General features: G+C 55.3%; 1 protein-coding gene across 1 annotated transcript; it reads right to left on the reverse strand.

The window, feature by feature from the left end:
• Positions 1 to 945: 945 nt before the first annotated feature.
• On the reverse strand, positions 946 to 13,611 carry NPTX2 (neuronal pentraxin 2). Its single transcript, XM_008018699.3, has 5 exons — positions 13,009 to 13,611; positions 11,098 to 11,314; positions 5,737 to 5,981; positions 3,523 to 3,702; positions 946 to 2,407 (listed from the first exon to the last, which is right to left on the reverse strand). Exons 1-5 carry the CDS (start codon positions 13,432 to 13,434, stop codon positions 2,180 to 2,182), a joined length of 1,296 nt encoding a protein of 431 aa, XP_008016890.1. The 5' UTR covers positions 13,435 to 13,611; the 3' UTR covers positions 946 to 2,179.
• Between the last annotated feature and the right edge of the window lie 940 nt (positions 13,612 to 14,551).

The raw sequence follows: 14,551 nt of genomic DNA on the forward strand, positions 1-14,551 counted from the left end.
TTCAAAGGTCCCTGAGCGGGATATCTGGCCTCATTTCATGCTCTACCCAACACCAGTGGTTTTCAGTTCTTGCCAAGTTATACTTCACAACATCAAAAATAGACTCCAGGAACCTCCGTGACCTCCCGGTCTTGGTTTTAGAGGTTACGGCTTCCATTTCAGCCTTGGTATCAAGTACATCTGGCGCACGGTGTCAGTTGGCTCCAAGATTAGGCTTTGCTCTGCGATTATAATAGAAATTGACATTGCTACTTGGAAAAAGGACAAACTAAGTTACATTCTGCAGCTACCAAGACAGATTAAAGCTACAAAAGTGGAAAGAGGTGGTGGGTGGGGGGGGGGGAATCTAATACTTGTGGAGGAGGAAAGACCGTCAACACACCTGCCAGGGCCAGGTGGGCACAGAGAGGCCGATCTGGGAGGACACAATGGCACTGGGCGCCTTGGAGTGAGCAGTGGAAGGGACAGAGCCCTCGGAGCCACGGGCCGGCTTTGAGCCCAGCTCCACCCGCTACCGGCTGCATGATCCCAAAATAGCTTTAATTGTTGTGTATTCACCTGTAAAATGGGATTCGCTCATTCAGGGAGGATTCAATGAGATGATGTCTAAAGAACACCTACACAGAGTAGACGCTAAGCAGGTACCACACCTGGAAGGCGGCTGCAGTTCTTCTAGCTAAGCTGGCTCTCCTGATTGAAAAGACAGGGGTGGGCTGGGGACAAGAAGCCCGGGCACAGCCTGCCAGGCACCCGCAGCCTGAGCCAGGCATTGAAATAGGAAGGATGGACGGCCGGACCACACCCTCCTCTAACCATCCTCAGCGTCCCCAAACCCACCAGATGCAGGCTCCGGCAAACCAGAGCCATGATCCTTCTGACAGAAGTTGCAAAGCCCTACCCCTTCCCACCTTCGCCCCTAGAACATGAGGAAGACAAACACAGAAGCATCTTTCAGTGCACTTTAATCGAAATTCCGTCATCAGAAGAGTTCTCGTAGCATACAATGTCAGGATGGGCATGTCGACTTGGTCCTACAAATGGAATATCCACAGATTTGCACTTCAGACATGTTATGAAAAATAAAATATATAATATTTAGCTTTATAAATTTCCCCACATTGTCACTTTATCTTTAAAATAAATGACTACCCCTGTCCAATACAGTGAGTAGCTTGGAGTCACTCAGCCAGTCTCCAGGCAAATGATCTCTGTTTTCTTGAGGAGTTCTGTAGGGAAATAGTTGATGAAGACAGTCCACTGCTTACAGGAATCAACATGAATTTAAAACAAGCACACTCTTCACAGTGGGCGGAACATCAGAAAATGGGAGCCTTCTTCTAATGGCTGTTCTTTTCTGTTGGGGAAAAAAAACAAAAAACAAATCCTCCGAACCACACCGGATGGTTGTAAAAAGCTGCAATGGAACCTTTGGCACCAGATGAGAAGAGAGACCTTTTAATGCCATAGCTAGTGATGATTCAGTCAAAGCATCCGTCTAAGGAAGAGACGATGGGGGAAGGGGCCGGAGATCACAGCCCTTCTCCTTTCTGAGCCCCGCCCCCCCCATGCCCCCTTTCCGGAGACACAGACAGCCCCTCTGCTTCGGGGAGGGCAGGGCTTTGTCTGGGCAGGCTGGGCGTTCTTCAGATGGGAAGATTCACAATGTATGGAACACAAAGGGAGAGGCCCTTTTGCAGATCGGGGGGTAGCCGCTTGCCGCGAGCTTAGTCACCAACGGGGACGCACTCAATGCACAAGGGACACGGCCACTCCAGCGTGATGGCTGCACAGCCGTGAAAGGGGACAGACAGAAGGGGTGCACGGGACACTAAGGAACTGGAGGGCGACAGGGCTCAGGCTGCGACAGCTTTACATGGGCTCTGAAGAGGGGCTGCTGGAACTGCCTCCATTTGTAGCAGGAGGGCAGAGATCTGCCCACTCGTGACTTGGGGCATCTTCCCAGGGGACCCCGGCACTACTTCAAACAGCAACAGAATCTTGGTAGGGAACAAATCAGCCAGTGACAGACACTGCCCTAGCCCCGGTCTTAGAGATTCCTGGGGAATGAGCTCTGGGGACCCTGAGCCCCGACCGGCAAGAGTTTAAGTGGGGGAGTCAATGGCCCTGAACTTCCATGGCAACAGCCTGATCCCGGCCTCCTGGACAGAGGAGAAGGCGGCTACAAGTCAAGGAGACGCTCCTCGCACGTCTCCACGGGCCACTTGGAGGCCCCCCCGAAGACATCGACGTTATTGTCCACCCACGGGATGATGTTGCCCGGCATGTTTGTGGAGCAGTTGGCGATGTTGACAATTTCTTGTGCGCGAAGGACGCGGTCCCATATGTTGAACTGGCTGAGCTCCCCGACAAATGCCTGAGTGGCGTCAAACCTACCCCCCACGGTGTCCTGGGGAATGGGAACAAGAGAGCTGCGTCAGGGCCGGTTCACACGCCCCCTGCACACGGGGTACAGACAGGAGATTGGGCATTTCTCTGATGCCCCCCCAGCTCTGACCAACACTACCTGTTTCTGCAGGTTCTGAAGCTCCCAGGCCTGTCAGAACTGGGAGGTGGCATTGCTCAAATCTCCCCGTTTTACACAGGGGAAACTGAGGCTGGTAAGGGGAGACATTGCTCAAAGTCCCAAGGCCAGCATCACAGCCAGGTCTCATGACTCCCAGTCCCTCCCAGAGGAGATGTAGTAGGGGAAATTGAGGGAGGAGTGGGCCAAGGAGCAACCAGACTCAAAGCCTCCCAGTGCACCTGGCATCTACTCCCCACTGTCCATCATCAAAAACCCACACACAGACTGAAATGCCAACACTTATCTGTTCTAGACCAGACAGCCAGCTCAGCCATTCCCTCCCCTAGATGGTAAGTTTCTTGAGGGCGCTTTGAGGTGCCACCCTTTCCTCCCTGTCTCCCCCATGGGCTGAGCACCCAGCATGGATTACCTAAGTGCCCCTTGCTGGGTATCAGGGTGGAAACCCTGAGCAGGTACTCCTGGAAGACACCAGCCCCACAATCCTGACTCAGTACCACGAGCACTTCAGGAGACTCCCTCACTCAGCCTCCTCCCAGACAGAAGCTGGAGCCTGTGTCACCAGATGACCCATGACCACAGGGACACTCACACCCCTCTGGGCCAGGTTCTATTTGGAATCTGTTTGAACCACACTCACCTGGTCCCTGCCACGCAGGCCATGTCCCCACGTCCAAACTCTAACCACAGGACAGCAAGGGCCAGGCTGCTGGGGTTCTTGCTCCCCCGACCTGGCTGTCAGGACACTGTGGCCAGGTCTGTGGGGCCAACAGCTGGGGCCAGGAGCGGGAACAGCTGCAGGCCTGGCCTCGTGCTGCTCGGTTAGCCCCTCCTTGCACCATTCCTGGAAGGGTGCACGGCCACCCTACACCCACCCTGCACCCACCTGCACCCACCCTGTGCCCACCTGTATCCACCCGCACCCACCTTGCACCCACCTGCACCTGCTCTGCACCTGCCCTGTGCCCACCTGCACCCACCTGCTCTTGCCCAAGGATCAGCACTCCCCCAGGCTTGATGGGGTGCCAGGGAGCCAGGTTCTCCCCAGTGCCCAGCTTCTCTCCATCCTGGAACGCCTCCCACATGCCATCCCGTGTTGTCCAGGTGACACAGATGTGGTGCCACTTGCCATCACTGACAAACAGGGGCAGCTGCGCAACCTGCAGGCAGCAATGTGCAGGTAAGGACCTGCTGGGCCCATGCCCTCGGGGTTCCCCAAGGCAGGAAACAGGAAGGACACCCCGCAATCCCCCTGGGCCACACTGCTCCTCCTGTCACCTGGGGTCATACATGGAGAACATGAAAGGGGGCAGCTTCGGTGGAAACCCTGACCCCAGAGCGGCCCTCACATTAATGGGATACCCGTGGTGCCTGGCGTGGCTGACAGCCGAGCAGATGTGAGGGTCAACACCCCCACGCTGGCCCCGAGCTCTCCATGCCAGAGAACCTCAGGAAGTCAGGGCTCCACTGGGCCAGTCTCCTTGGAAAACAAACTAGAGATCCTCATTTCTCACGCCAAGTCCCAAACCTCCGTGGTGACATGCAGGGGATCTGTCTGTGTGCTGGGGGTGTGCCCTGTCCTCCCTGCACAGTGGCACGTGTGTGAGTATCTGTGTGAGCAGGGAGCTCACAGACAGCACGAGGAACTGGGGGGAGGACGCTGCCACCGGCCGGATCCCTGGCGGTCCTGCAAGCACTTTCCATGCAGGCTCGCCTGTGAACCAGCCTGTGAACCACTGTGTTATTGCTGCTGGTCTCCTAGCAACCTGAAGCCTCCCTCCCAGGAATTCGATGTTTACAAGCCGTCCAAACCCAGAGGACAACAAGGCTCTCAGCCCCACTCAGGGTGTTATTTAGAACAATTAACTCCTGGTTCAGGCAAGGGGGTCTATCTAGGAGGAGCCCAGCAGGCTGATGCCACAGCATTTCTTAAACTTCGACAAACTCCACCCAGGGCAGTTCAGTGAAGACAAACAGAGTGAGGGACTGAACTGCCCCCGCCTCCACCAGGGGTGGTCCAGGTGGCAGGGAGTTTGCATAGTCACTCAAATGCCCAAATCAGGCCAAGTTCTGAGAAGGCTCTTTTTGTTATATGAAGTCTGCCATTAGAATGAAAGTTTGGAAGCAGGGCTGTGAGAGGTCCCCAGGAGGCCCAAAGTGGACTTTTTTTATTTTTTAAGAGACAGGGTATCACTCTGTCACCTAGGCTGGAGTACAGTGGTGCAATCATAGTTCATTGCAGCCTCGACATCCTGGGCTCAAACTCATCCTTCTGCCTCAGCCTCCTGAGTAGCTGGAACTACAGGTGCACACCACCACACCTAGCTAACTTTTTAATTTTTTGTAGAGAAGGGGCCTTGCTACGTTGCCCAGGCTGCTCTCGAACTCCTGGGCTCAAGCGATTCTCCTGCCTCGGCCTCCCAACGCACTGGGATTACAGGCATGAGCTCCCATGCCCGGCTCTTGGAGCAGATCTCTTGAGAAGACCGCTCCTGAATGCCAAAACCAAGCAGTCTATTAAGAAGGGGCATTTGCTCTGGAAAGGGCGATACTAAGGGTACATATAACAGGTCAGCAGTGGCCATGGGCTGGGGCTGGGAATCAGAGCTAACTATGAAGGGGTATAAGGGGGTTTTGGGGGGCAATGGAACTGTTTTATATTTTTTCATCGTGGTGGTGGTTACACAACTATGTGCCTTTGTTAAAACTTCCTGAATTGTACATTAAAATGGGTACATTTTGCTGTATGTAAATCACATCTCTAGAAACCTGATCCCCACCAAAATATGCTTGTGAGGAATGTCTTACACTGAGACACACACGCCCCGTTAATCAGTGTGGACCTGGAGAACAGCCCTCACTGACCGGCCTGAGGTCCTCTCTCAATCCAGGCCGCACACGGAGACCTGCTCCTTCTGCCCATCCATGGCCTAGGTGCCTGGACCTTCTGCCGCTTCGTGGTTGGACTCACAGCTCAGACCCCCACAAGCTGCAGCTGCCCCTCCCTGCCCCGCTCCTGCGAGCCACCCAGCGTGTACAAAGCTATCCCCACCTCCAGGAGGACAGCCCCGCAGTCCCACCTCTGGGCCCCTTCAGTGTGGCCGGAGGAGGGCGAGGACCGCCGCGGTGGGGACTGTGGCTCCCTCTACCGCGCGATGGGTTCCGGGGAGGGTGGCGGTGCAGGCGGGCCTCACCTTGTCATTGATGAGCAGCTCGATGGGGTTGTTACCCCACTCGATCAACACGATCTCGTTGGCCTGCCCCGGCACCGCGTAGGAGAAGGGGGTGCCAATGCCCGGCGAGGCGCTGGACCGCAGCCACAGGCAGATGGTGAAGGCGTACAGCTCGGGCAGCGTCTTCTTGATCTTGCCGTATAGGTAGTTGGTGCGGAGCGGGAGGGACACCTTGAACGCATCTGGTGACTTAAAGGCGCTGTTGCCTGGGGGTGGGGAGGAAGAGAGGCCAGCAGCGCATTAGGCCACCCCCTCCCCCCACCCACCAGCACTGCCCAGAGTCACATCTTGCTAGATCCTCAAGAAGGTCCCTCACACAGCCTTGCTGGACCCTCCACCAAGTGGCCAAAGACTGCTCCATGCCAGTCACTGATAAAAGGCTGAAGTCCAGCAGGATTCAGGACACAAGAAGGAGTCCTTGTCCTTAGGGAGCTTACATTCGGGCGGGGAAGGTGACATGAAACCAGCAGCAGGTATGCGAGGGAAGGCCAGGCAGGGGCTCCGACTAAGATGGGGAGTGGCCGGGGGAGGGAAGGCAGAGGATGCAGGGAAGGCCTGGAAAGACCTACAGAAGAGAACCCCAGACACAGGCGACAGCAAGTACGAGACCCCAAGGACACCCAGGAAAGGGAGGAAAAGGAAGATTTGGTGGGCACTGCGTGGGGCACGTTAGAGAATTTAGCTCCGCCTTTTAGGACAGGAAAAGAGGCTTCTTGAAATCTAGAAGAAAAAATGTTTTTGGAAGGGTGTGGTGGCTCACACCTATATAATACCAGCATTTTGGGAGGCCGAGCAGGAGGATCGCTTGTGGCCAAGAGTTCGAGACCAGCCTATGCAACATAGCAAGACCTTGTCTCTACAAAAAATTAAAAAATTAGCCAAGTGCAGTGGCTCATGCCTGTAACCCCAGTGCTTTGGGAGGCTGAGGTGGGAGGACTGCTTGAGCCCAGGAGTTCGAGAACAGCCTGGGCAACATAGCAAGACCTCATCTCTACAAAAAATATAAAAACTAGCTGGGCAGAGTGGCACACACCTGTGGTTCCACTTACTCAGGAGGCTGAGGTAGGGATTGCTTGAGCCCAGGAGGTCCAGGCTGCAGTGAGCTATGATTGCATCACTGCGCTCCCACCTGGGTGACAGAGGCTCTGTCTCAAAAAAAAAAAAAAGAAAGAAAAGAAAAGAAAAGAAGAAAAGAAAAAGCTCTGGTTCCTTCTAGTTAATACTCTCTTTTCACAAGTCATATTAGATGACTAGAAAGCTTGAGGAAGGAGCAGAAGAAAGGTAGATTTAATTTTCTTGTGTTAAGCCAGTAACTGCTTCCTTAGCCACATCTTATCACTTCAGATATTTCCTTGAAATCTTGGCAGGATCTAGGAACTCTGGACTTGGGCATTAGAAGAAGGAAGTCTTACAGGGATCCAGAAACCCAATAAACACTTGTCGAGTGAGCGAGTCTGTGTCACTCCTCACAGGAAAGAATTACCACTACCGAGGCGAAGGAGTCAGACTCCCGGGTCTTGACTCCACAACTTAACTCAGAAGTGGCTTTTTGGTCCAAATCCCTGACGAAAAGCACTTTGCTCTTTTCCTCCTCAAGAGAAGATTGAGTTTATTGATCATTTCCTGTCGTCTGAAGCCAGTGGGAGGCAGGGGGACTGAACCGCAGGGTGTCTGTCCTCATTTAGGGGAACACACCTGGCCAGAGCCTTGGCCCTTCCAGACCTTCCTGGAATTGGTGAGAATCCACCGGCCACCCCTATGTCATTGGCGCTTCTAAAATCCTTGAAAACAAACTCTAGAATGGGTTTACATAATTTCCAATGCAGCCTTGGTTGAAGTTCAAAATTAAGTAAACCACAGCAGCAGCCCTTATCCAGACATCACAGATCCCAAAGTTTGTAGGACACCGTTTGATTGTGCCAGCTGTCATGGCAAAGGCTGCCCTCTTATTTGAGAACCAGACCCTACCGTTGAAGGAATCTAAACACCCTTCACTCATTCAACAAGTGTTGGTTAAGCACCCACAAGGGCTCAGACAGTCTCTGAGGCCATCAGAGACAGGCGGGCTCTCTGAAGCCAGAACTGCCTGTGTCACTGTGGAGTTAAATCAGTCCCTTCTGCAGGACATGAGCCAGAATAAACCTTTCTCCACCACAATCCCCCAAACTCATTTTCCCTCAGAGTGAATAATACACATGAAAGGCTCTCAGGGGCCACAGCTCACATCTATTTAAGGAGGGTTTCTGCAAAGGAGCACAGCAGAACCCACTATCCCCTTTCTAACTTCTCTGGAACAGGCAGTGTGTACATTCTAGAATCTGGGCTTCACATGTTGCATGTACTCACATCTGCCAGTGGTGGTCTCCTGATTGCTCCTGACCTCCTAAGGATGGGCACCTCTCGATGCCACTGCGGAACTGCTGGGCACCTGGTGAGGGCTGGGAAGATCTGCTCACCCAAGAAGCCAAGGGGCCAGGCCAGAGTGAAAGCTGGGACTAGTCCCTCATTAGGCTGAAAAGCAAAACTGAGAGAGAGAACCAGAATGTTCCTACTCTCCCATTTTTGCAGGTTGCATAGTTGAGGTTTGGAGGCTCGGTGAAGTGAGGTGACGTATCCAAGGTCACACAGCTAGCAAATGACAGGCCAGGGGCCACAAGTCCCTCTTTCCAAGACACGTAGGCACTCGCACTTAATCTTCAAGTGGCAAATGACCATGTCCTTAATGAAGGCATCATTGTCTAATAAAGAGAAATGGCTGCTATACTTGCGGGAGGGCAGCCTTGCCAATCTGATACGACTGTGTGGGTAATACTGTCAGCTTGGTGACAACAGATAGGTTTAATTAGAGCTGGGAGAGCCGAGGGGCAGAGGAGGGGGCCTGTACCCTGAGAGCCAGTGCCTTTTATTTAAATAAAACAGCTTGGTGGTTTGGAGGAAACTTGGTTAAAACCAATTAAGGAATTAAAAGGCCTGACCAATAAATCAAACACTGCAGGTGGCGGAAAGGTTCAGCAGGGGGTGGGCAGCCTGGGGCTGGAAGAGATGCAGCTTTGGTTTTCTCAGCAGCAACGTTTATTTCAACACTGAGCCAGGCGGTGCCTGGACAGCTGGCCCGGACTCTGGAGGCCCTTGCAGAGGAGCAGGTCTTGCAGCACAGAAAAGCAAGCAACCCTGGGCCCCGGGCGGCAGGGGCGTCCATATGCTAGGGGTCAGGTGTTTGCTGGGGGCTGGGGGCTCCAAGGAGCCTCGATCCAGCCGGGCTGAGGCCCACACACCGCTCCAGGCTGCAGCCTCCATCACTCCTCTGTGGGCTCCACCCACTTCACTCCCAGCTCTGCAATCTGCTGGCAACGTGAACGCAGGCATCACTTCAGCTCTCTGACTTGAGTCCCTCGTCTGAACTAATACCTACCTTGCAGGGCCGTGGCAGGGGTTACAAAATGCCAAGTGTGCAACTCACAGCTGAGCATCTGGTCCCCAAGGGGTGGAGGCTGATGGACCAAAGGCCAGAGTCTCCCCGCCAAGGCCCCCTGCTGTCGTGAGGTTGAGGTCTAGCTACTCGGGATTCAGCTGGATGTGTGTCTAAGAAACTTGGCATCGTTTCCAATCACAGTACATTTGGGGGGCTGGGCGTTTACACATCTCTCTACAATTGTCACAAACAGGACAAATATAAACTCAGAATTGCCCAGAAGATAAACTGGTCTGCAGATGATCACTTTCCTTAAAGCACATCCCAAAGCTGAGTTGGTGGAGCTTACAGAAGGATTCTAGATTTCCCACGGCAGGATGAAGAGAGGCTGAGCTTCCTCTCTGGGGTGCATAAATGGCCAGCAGGGTTTTTGCCCTCATAGAGGGGAGCTTCCCCTCTGTGCCAGACGAGCTCTGAGGGTTTTCTGGGAAACTAAAGGATCAAGAGTCAGGCTGGCGGGGTCTGAGTCCGGACTGTTTCTTTCTGGCTGGTAATGGACAGGCTGGGGACGAAAGGGACAGTCACGAAGTGGCAGCTTCTGGGTGGCCAAAGCCGTGATGATTGCTTACCTTAGGAGTAAGCCCAGTGAAATGACATTGGCCTTGAGTCAGAGAAAGGGAAGGGGGAGGTGCAGGTTGATGTGACTGTCACTGTTTACCAGCTAGTGGCCCAGGCCCCGCTTTGGGCCCCTCTCCCCAAAAGATACATGTCTTGCTGAGAACGGATTGTTTCTCTCATCTATGAAACGGGTATACCAGGAGTCTGAGCTCCCGCCTGGCATGACTGAGGCTCTGGCTCAGGATTCTGCTGTTAACCCACCTCCTCGTGGCAACTTGGCCACTGTGCAGAGGGAGATCTACAGCCATCAAAGTCTCTCACAGAGCCCTCCTCCCGTTCCACAGCTCCCCTTTCGAGAGACGAACTACCTTTAGTGTGCCAGGTCCATAGCCCTGGCCGTCCTGGCCCTGTGGCTCAGGCAGGGTCCACGGAGTCACGCTCACCTGTGCCTAGATGCTCCCTCCTCCTGTCATGGGAGGACTGCTTTACCTTCAGGGATGGCTCCTGAGGCCACCCAACAACAGAGGGGAGACAGAGAGGAAGACGTTTTGGAAACTCAAGAATCTAACAGGTAAGCCATACTCACCTTTTCCTGAGAAGGGCAAGGAAGAAAAGATGGGTTTTTCTGGAGGAAGAGACGGGGAAAGGGATGAAAGAGACCTGTGGCTTGTGGATGCTGGCTGTAAAATGGAACAGTAACACCAGCCCCTTCTCCATCTGCCCCACCACGGTCAAAGTCATTGGATGTTCTGCTATTGGCCATCCTCCTATCAGTGGATGGAACGGAGTCACGGGGAAGTGGCTTCATCAGGTTAGTGCATCTGGGAAAATGCCAGTCCTATAAACACCCACTATGGGCAAACCTACAGCTTCACAGCCAAGCCACCCAGTGGTTTGGGGGTTGATGATGCAGTCTGAATTATCCCCTGATCCCTCCCTCTCTGTCTCCTGTAGGAGAAACTTACTCATCACAGTGTGAGCAGAGAAGAGAAAGATATGCAGAATCTGCTGCCAGGACTAGTTAAGAAGGGACTGAAATGCCCCTGTGGTTGCTTATCAAAGTTGGTCCTGGGCACATTCACTTTTCCCTGGATAATACCAGTGGGGCTGGGGGCTGGCAGCTCATTCTTGAGATGACCATGCTCAGTCACCTTTATTATTTGCTCACACACCCAGGAACCAGGCCCATGTGGTGTCACAATCCCTGCTGTCCATCAACTGGAATCACATGTCTGACCACAAGTGGTGAAAATCAGGCCACTCCCAGACAGAGAAACAGGCCAGGCACACACCTCGCTCCAGCTCGGTGACCCTCTGCAGCAGCGCGTTCAGGGTGCTCTCGGTCTTCTGCCGGTGAGCAGACGTCTCATTGTGCAGCAGGGACTTCTCGTCCTCCAGCTCTGCCACCTTGTGCAGAAGCTGCCTCTCCAGCTCCCCCAGCCGCCGCTGGAGCACCTCGCGGAAGTCGCCGGGCAGCCCAGCATTGGACACGTTTGCTCTGAGCTGGTGCTTTCAGCCACCGGGGAGAAGGGAGGAGCACAGAAAGAGTTAAAAAGAAATTGTGAAATGTGGCTGTGATGGCCCGACCACATAGGGAGAAGCTTCCAAAACTAAGAACTGAATCGTGCCACTGGCAGGCAGGGGAGCATCTCACTGATGCTTTTTTGGTATGGAAAAGATTTCAAAGTCACACAAGAATTACTTTGCTGCAGTATTTGAAACTTGTGAATCTCATTTTCCCTTCTCAAAAAGCGGTTTTTCTCCTCTTACTAAAAAGTCAACATTCTAACCAACACCTATAATTCTATGTTGGGTAGAGACCAAAACGCAGCTCTAGGATTTTTTTTTTCCTTTTTTAAGAGTAAATCGATGGTTACACAAAGCCAAGGAGCTTTCACCTACAAATGAAAACAGCCCCCAAGTTCCGGTCTGGCACGAAGGTAAATAACTATGCATGCAGAGATGTTTCTGGAAAATGACAGCTCTAAAACGTTGCTATTCTGAACTCCAGCAATCTTTGTTTTTAATGCTGTTTCTAAATCCTCACTTCCTATTTCTTTTTCTCCTCTACCATCATGTGGTTCTGGAGGCTGTGGCAGGCTGCCTGCCCATAAGTTCATGACAAGCTACTTACCCTTCTCCACAAAGTGTTCCAAATTGTGAAATGCACATAATGGGATCTGCCTCGTGCCATTCATTGTTCCAAGGATTAAAAAATTAAATAATGTGCCTGACTCTTATTTAGTGCTCCAGAAACGTTAGCTGTTAGCAATCACAATGAATCAGGGGATATACAGATGCTGGAAATACTGTATTCAGCTCTCACGCCAAAAGAAACCCTCGAGTCATTTTTGCAATAATTACCACCTGTAATTTAAACCTAGTTTTGCTGAGAAGTATTTTCACAAAGGCTATTAGCAGCAATGTCCACACTTCTTAAAAAGGGTGGAGCCTAAAGATTAAAAATAATTGAAGATTCTTCTCTCAAAGTTCCAAACTGCACGCATCTTCCCTCCGTGGCGGGAGAGAGAGAGAAGGGAATAAGGTCCCCTCCCCTGAAGGGACCAATCCGGAAGAGCACCTTAATGTGACCCAACTCGTAGGCAGGAGAGTCTTTGAAGTTAACCAGAGGTTACCTCTAATGCGCGCTCTGGGGTCTCCGGTGACCCCCTGCGCTCGCCTCCCTGCAACCCCCACCCCCAGACTTCCGCCCCCTCTAGTCCAGCCTGACCTGATTTATAGAAAGAAACACCAGATGCCCGAGGCAGCTGACCTCTCGCGGCAGCCTCGCAGCAACCCCCACGGCCTGTGGCAGCGCATCCCGGCTCGCAGAGATTTGGACGTTTGCAAGAGGATAGAGGCTACCGCGTCCCGGGGTATTGGGCGCCCGCGGCTTGGCCGTCTGGGTTCACCAGCCCGGACCTCGGGAAGAGCTCCGCGGATCCCGCCAGCAGTCCCGGCGCGCGGGGGTGGAATTTAAACGTTTCCTTCCAGCAAGAGCAGCGGTGTGGGAAGGGATACCACGCAGCGGAGTTCCCGAGCTGGATCTAGACCCCCGCCTTTCACCCTCAAGTCCAGCTCACCCCACGGACGTTCACACCCTCCCCAGGGCCAGGCCCGCTTTCCCCATCCTCCCGAGTCTTCCGCTCCCGACTCGGGAGCGTCCCCATTCCAGGTCCCCCGCACTCCCCGCGGGCCGCTACCTCGAGGCTCTCCAGGCGGTCCTTGAGGGTCTGCAGCGAGCGGCTGAGCTGCTCCACGACGTGGCCGGGGTCCCGCGGCAGGTCGCCCATAGTGTCCTTGCCTGTGGCCCCTGTGCCGCGCGCCTTGCCGCCCGCCAGCCCCTCGCAGCGCGCTAGCTTGCCCGTGAGCTCGCGGATGGCCTCGCGCTGCGCGCCCAGCGTCTCTTTCTGCTGCACGACGGTCTCGCGCAGCTGCAGCACAGCGGCCCGCAGCTCCTCCTCGGGACTCAGCGCGCCGCCCTGCATGGGCATCGCGGGCAGCGGGCAGCCGGCGTGCACCGCCTCCTGGGGCAGTGCAGTGCACACGAAGCGGCTGCCGGGCGCCGGGCTGTCCTGGGCCCCGGCGGCCACGGCTAGCACCACGATGGCGGCCAGCAGCGCCAGCATCCCGCTGCCGCCGCCGCGCTCAGCTCCGCATGGGCTGGCGGGCGCCGTCGGGGCGCTCCGCGGGAGGCGCCTTCGCGGCTGCCAGTAGCCGCGCTGTCGTCTCGAGGGTCGCGTGCACTACCCAGCAGACGTCTCCCTTCGTCTCACAACCGCACCCTCCGCGCTGCTCTGCGCTCTGGCCCTGCCCGGTCCGCGCGCCCTTTCTTAAGCTGGGGGGCGGAGGGGGCCGGCGCGTGGGGCGCGCGCCACGAGCTCTGATTGGCTCGGCCGGGTGCGCGTCACGCAGTGGGCGTGGCGGGGCGGGGGCGCTTCCCGTTGAGCGCCTGGCGGCCGGGCGGGCGCGTGGGCCCGAGCCTGAGGCAAGAGCGCGAGGTCCCGCGCCCCACCTCAGGAAAGGAGACCTGAGGTGGAAAACGACCTTGGGGCTCTCGAGAGCCTCGGCTGGCTGTGCCCGAGCGCCCCTCGAACCCTCCCGAGGACGCGGGCGTCACAGGCTGAGGAGAAAGTGGGAACCCCTCGGTGCCCGGTGCCACTTCCTCAGGGTGGCTTCCGGCGCGGCGCTGGGCCTCTGTGTGCGTTCGCCGCGGCCCTCAGGGAGGCGTTTTCTCCAGCAGGAGCAGCCCACCAGGCGGGACTCGAACCCCTACTGCCATCGCGAGCCACCCCCGCGGCAGGCGTGGGCCACCTCGTCAAGGCCCGGCCGCCTCTCTCTCGAGGCGGGAAGGAGCCGCACGACGGCCGCCTCCGGATGCAACGGTTCCCGGGACGCGCTCCATGGCCCCGCCTCCATCCCCCGCGCCGACTCGGAAAACGCTCGGGAAGAATCCCCGGGGCCTCGGGGACCGGGACCAGGACCAGGCACCGGACGCTGACGGAAAGGAGGGGACACCCGGAGTTGACAAAGTCAAAAGGCCACTCGCAGAGTCCTCGCGCGCGTGTTCATCGACTGCCCCCTGGGCGGTGACCTTATTCAGCAAGACCTGAGCTTGGGGAGCGGGGTGACATCTAACTGGAGTCATGGCGATGGAGCCACGTGGTCAAACAGTGCCCCGTCCTTGTAACCAGGGGGCCCGCAGTGTCACCACTTCCTCAAAGTGAGGCCACTGCCCTCAGCTTC

The sequence above is a fragment of the Chlorocebus sabaeus genome, chromosome 28 (assembly GCF_047675955.1).
Source record: "Chlorocebus sabaeus isolate Y175 chromosome 28, mChlSab1.0.hap1, whole genome shotgun sequence".
Taxonomy (NCBI): domain Eukaryota; kingdom Metazoa; phylum Chordata; class Mammalia; order Primates; family Cercopithecidae; genus Chlorocebus; species Chlorocebus sabaeus.

Coding starts and splice junctions, on each gene's coding strand:
- NPTX2 (XM_008018699.3), bottom strand. CDS start 13,434: ATGCTGGCGCTGCTGGCCGCCATCGTGGTGCTAGCCGTGGCCGCCGGG. Junction 11,315..13,008: donor ACCGCCTGGAGAGCCTCGAG/GTAGCGGCCCGC, acceptor GGTGGCTGAAAG/CACCAGCTCAGAGCAAACGT. Junction 5,982..11,097: donor GGTCACCGAGCTGGAGCGAG/GTGTGTGCCTGG, acceptor CCCCACCCCCAG/GCAACAGCGCCTTTAAGTCA.